Genomic DNA, 4,321 nt, shown 5'->3' on the forward strand with positions numbered 1-4,321 from the left:
AGTGATGTTAGTGTACAAAATAAAGCATAAGCTTGTAAGGAAAGTAAACATAATTATGCCCCTCTATAAAAACATTTGTAAGACCACACCTTGAATATGGAGTACATTTTGGGGCACCACTCCAAAAAAAAAGACAAAATGCCCTTTTTTTTTTCAATGTCATCAAGCACCTCAGTTTTTTCACATTTAGATTGCACTTTATTGAAGTTTCATTTCTTCACACAATGTTCCTTCTTATGTATGTTGTCACCAGAGTTTAGAGTGGGTCTTCTTGGCTCACTGCTGCCAACACATAGGAGAATGGATACATAATTTAATTTTCTTTCCATTAGTCTTACATAGTTACATAGTAGATGAGGTTGAAGAAAGACACACTGTACGCCCATCAATTTCAACCTATGGTAAATGTAGACGACGGATACCTATCCTATATTTGTAGTTACAGTATTTTGTTCCCAAGACAAAGTAACAAAATGCAGCCTACCTATTAAGGGAGATGTCTCTGGTTCTCACCACCATCTCTCCTACGATAGAAATAGAGGGGGGAATTTGCTTTTGAAATGTTTTCCATTGGGATGCATCAATAATACACAAATACTATTTACTAGCAGATATAGGGCAGTGATTTGTTGCATTAAGGCACCTGTTGATTGACTTTATGGTGCCTTCCAGATTAGCACCAGTTGGTTACTATAGCTAGTAGTGTCTATGTAAGAAATAATTTATTAGGTGATAGAAAAGAACACTTGTAACAAGTGTACGGTGTTTGCTATGCAGGCTTTACTAATGATATTCATGTTATTTCTTTTTTATATTCAGCTGTGAGCTTTGCATGAAACTAATCTGTAGGCTTTTTAATGTTGGTGACCGAAACAAGCGGGGTCTAGTTTGTGATCTTCTCACACACGGAAAATAAAATTAAGCGCAAGTGATACAAAACAAACTGTTCTTTTTCCGGAGTTTAGTATTCGCATTTTCATGTACAGAAGAGGGGAAAGCTTATAAAATAATGGGGGGGGAAAAGGCAAGTGGCTACACCTTTCTAACAAGGGATAATAAATGGTCACGTTGGTACCAAACGGCTTTTAGGAGGAATTGATTACAATTTTGTGAATGGGATACAGTAAATGTGAATATGCTCACAAGTTATATTTTCATCTCACACAGATCTGCAACCCTGCTTTTCACCAGTATTTTCTAGCATGCAGTGCTTCCACTGAAGCAAGGGATCATGGGAAATGACATGCAAATGAGCACTCAGTGTCAACTTTTGCTTCAAATCCACTTGACATGTTCCCTATAAGCTTATGCTGCTGCATTACACAGCTCTTCAGCACAGCCTGGGTTAAAGAATTGCATAGCCAGTAAACCTACCCACAGACTGCTGAATGTGATGTAAGTTTGACTCTTTGTTTTAGGACACAACCGTGAAGATGAAATTGCACTGATTCTGGCCATGACTGACCCAATATGGGGATCACCCATGAGACCATTGTTGGTTTTATCTTGTGTTACTCAGCCTGGAGATAGACGAATTCCCTGTGTTTATGTGGCACATGAATTGCGCCTCAACGCGTTAAATCGACCCTGGATGGTATGATTTTTTTTCAATTGTTATTTTTAAATGTATGATTCATTTACAAAAACGTTATCTTAAAGATAAGCAAATCCATTATGCGTTGAATATCTCTTGCAAATGTGCCCAGGAGTGTCCAGGAGACCAAAAAACACAACTTTGTGTTCAATACCATTGTAGATTGTAACACACTCAATGAAGTTCTCCTCAGATTATGTATTTATTTAAAATTTCATTAAAAAACAAAACAAAAAAAAACACATTGATCTATTGCTATGTTTTATCAGAATGTTATAAATATTATGACCAGTGTTTTACATTTGCTTTATGAATCAATTGGAAGATAAAAAATATATAGAAAATATACATTGTTTAAAGTGATCTTTAATGGTTTCATCTTATTTTTTGCAGGTGCAAAACACTGAAGCATCCACTCTTTCAGGACTACTGGATGGTATAGAGTGGATCCTTGGAGAAGTCGAGAGAACGTTGTAGAAAGAAACTAATGCCACAATGCACTGTACATTTTAATGCCAATGTAAAATAAATAGTTATTGTATATATTACAAATTCCGTATCGAGTACTGCTTAATGCACATGTTTTTCATATTTGAAGCCACATTTCCAGAGTTATTGGAACCAAGGTTTCCTCCTGTGTTGAATCCAGCGCTGGGGACACCCCACTTACAGAGATGATAACGACCGTGAGAGTTGCCGGTGCTCCTTCTGGAGAATCCAGCATGGCCGCGGCTGTCGACCAATAGGAAGCCGGAACCGATGACACGGCTCGTGCATCCAGCAAGATGTGACCAGCAAAATGTTTTCCCTGGAAGGGAACCTGGCCCTGGCAACTACCACAGTAATTATCTGGGGAATCGGAGGGGTCCCTGGTGCTGAGAATTGCAACAGTTAACACCAATTACGTTAAAAAAAAAAAAATCCCAGGGGTGATTGCTTTAACCATTAATGTTTCATGTATATCTTAATTTTTCACTGTATTTGTTGTTGTTGTTGGTTTTTTTTGCTTATAAAAACAAATATATTTACAATGTTTAAAGCTTTTTCCTATTTATTTGCGCAATTTCAGTTTTTCCTAAATCAATATTGCAGCAGTAACAGCATCTGACAGAGCCATCCTTGAACATGGGATCTGTATGATGCATTACCCTCTAATTCAACGGTACTCCACTCCTAAACACCCCCCCCCCCTCCCTCAAAAGGTCAGTTTTTCAGGATATCCCAGGTGGCTCAATCAGTCTCTGCTTCAGCACAGGTGACTCTGTGTTTGACTGAGCCTCTGATTGAGCCACCTAGTCTGAAGCAGGAATACCCTGAAAACCTGACCTGTTGGGAGGGGGGAGGGGGCGGCTTTAGGACTAGAGTTGAGCACCCTTGCTTTAAATAAACTTAGCTTCATTTGAAACAACTTACACCAGGCACACACACGTGGTGGTAAGGCACAATTTATTAAATTATTATAACAATGCACCGGTTAATATATATTGTGTGGTGGGCCCGATTTACGTTGTACTAAGGGTGGATGGACTCACAGACTGTGATATAAGAGGGGTTACATACGGGTTGTATTTATAGATGTATTCAATAGCATTACAGTACTTTTAGATAGAGGTAATGAATGTATTGCGTGTGTGTGTGTACTGTGTGTATATATATATATATATATATATATATATATATATATATATATATATACATATACATATACATATACATATACATATACATATACATATACATATACATGTAGAGGTATCAGTACCGTGTTAGCCGAGCTTCAATAATCAAAAAATAAATAGATGATACCGTTCTGTAGCTAACGAAATGCTTTTATTTGTGCAAGCTTTCGAGATATATATATATATATCAGTGTATGAAAAAAGAAAAGAAAATAAACAGGCGCACACCTAGTGCATTAAAGTATAACAATTTAGTTTATAGAACAATAAAAACAGTCAAATGCCCACTCACAAAGGTACACGGTTTAAAAGCAAGTATGAGATAGGCTCTCATAAGCCAGTACTGCTGTCCGATATCAGCATTGGTATCCTTCTCCTGTTTGTTCTCCACGTGGTTCGAACAACCGGAAGTGGCGTCCCTCTGGTCGGGTGCCCCGCACAGGAAGTCCCTCCGGGAACCAGCACCTTCAGTTCCCTGCTTCTGATTAGTGCACCACCGGGGGCAAAGGATCCAAACTTCTTCTTATCCTCACACAGCCTGCAGTGTCTCTCAAACAGCAGTGGTAATGTCCGTGGGAAAGTGACACCTCAGTCTTAGCCACGCCCTACGCGTTTCATCATCTATGATGACTTCATCAGGGGTTACTTTAATGCACTAGGTATGCGCCTGTTTCTTTTCTTTTTTCATAGGTATCAACAGGGAGTAGTGACCCCTTTGAAACGGGCTGCCTATTACCTGGATGTTTTATTTTGGAACAGGACTCTGTGTTTTTTAAGGTTTTTTAAGTTCTAATTCATTTGCATTTTAATTCATTCACTTCTATAATATTATTACATTTTTATTTAGTTTATATGTTATTTTATTAATTAATAAAGTATTAGGTTATTGTCATAGAACATTTTACATATTTTAATATATAAACGTAAAATCCTTGTTTAATACTGGTTTTAGTATATTTTACCCACTTTTGCCACCCCATTGGATGCATTCATAGTTAGGTTAACTTAATCACAGTTTTGTCAAGGTATATTAGAGGCGCTACTTCTT

General features: G+C 37.7%; 1 protein-coding gene across 5 annotated transcripts in view; it reads left to right on the plus strand.

Moving 5' to 3' along the window:
* LOC142488341 (F-box only protein 4-like) overlaps nucleotides 1–2,633 on the plus strand; it is a 33,256-nt gene extending 30,623 nt beyond the window's left edge. For 4 of the 5 annotated variants that reach the window (XM_075588732.1, XM_075588743.1, XM_075588755.1 and 1 more), the window contains 2 exons: nucleotides 1,419–1,594; nucleotides 1,988–2,633. In XM_075588732.1, the coding sequence (XP_075444847.1) occupies nucleotides 1,419–1,594; nucleotides 1,988–2,071 (260 nt within the window). In that variant the 3' untranslated portion in view covers nucleotides 2,072–2,633. Of the gene's footprint in view, nucleotides 1–1,167; nucleotides 1,389–1,418; nucleotides 1,595–1,987 lie in introns of those variants that run through there. The other variant, XM_075588765.1, reaches the window with a different exon arrangement.
* Nucleotides 2,634–4,321: the final 1,688 nt, after the last annotated feature.

This window comes from Ascaphus truei, chromosome 1, assembly GCF_040206685.1.
Source record: "Ascaphus truei isolate aAscTru1 chromosome 1, aAscTru1.hap1, whole genome shotgun sequence".
Lineage (NCBI taxonomy): Eukaryota > Metazoa > Chordata > Amphibia > Anura > Ascaphidae > Ascaphus > Ascaphus truei.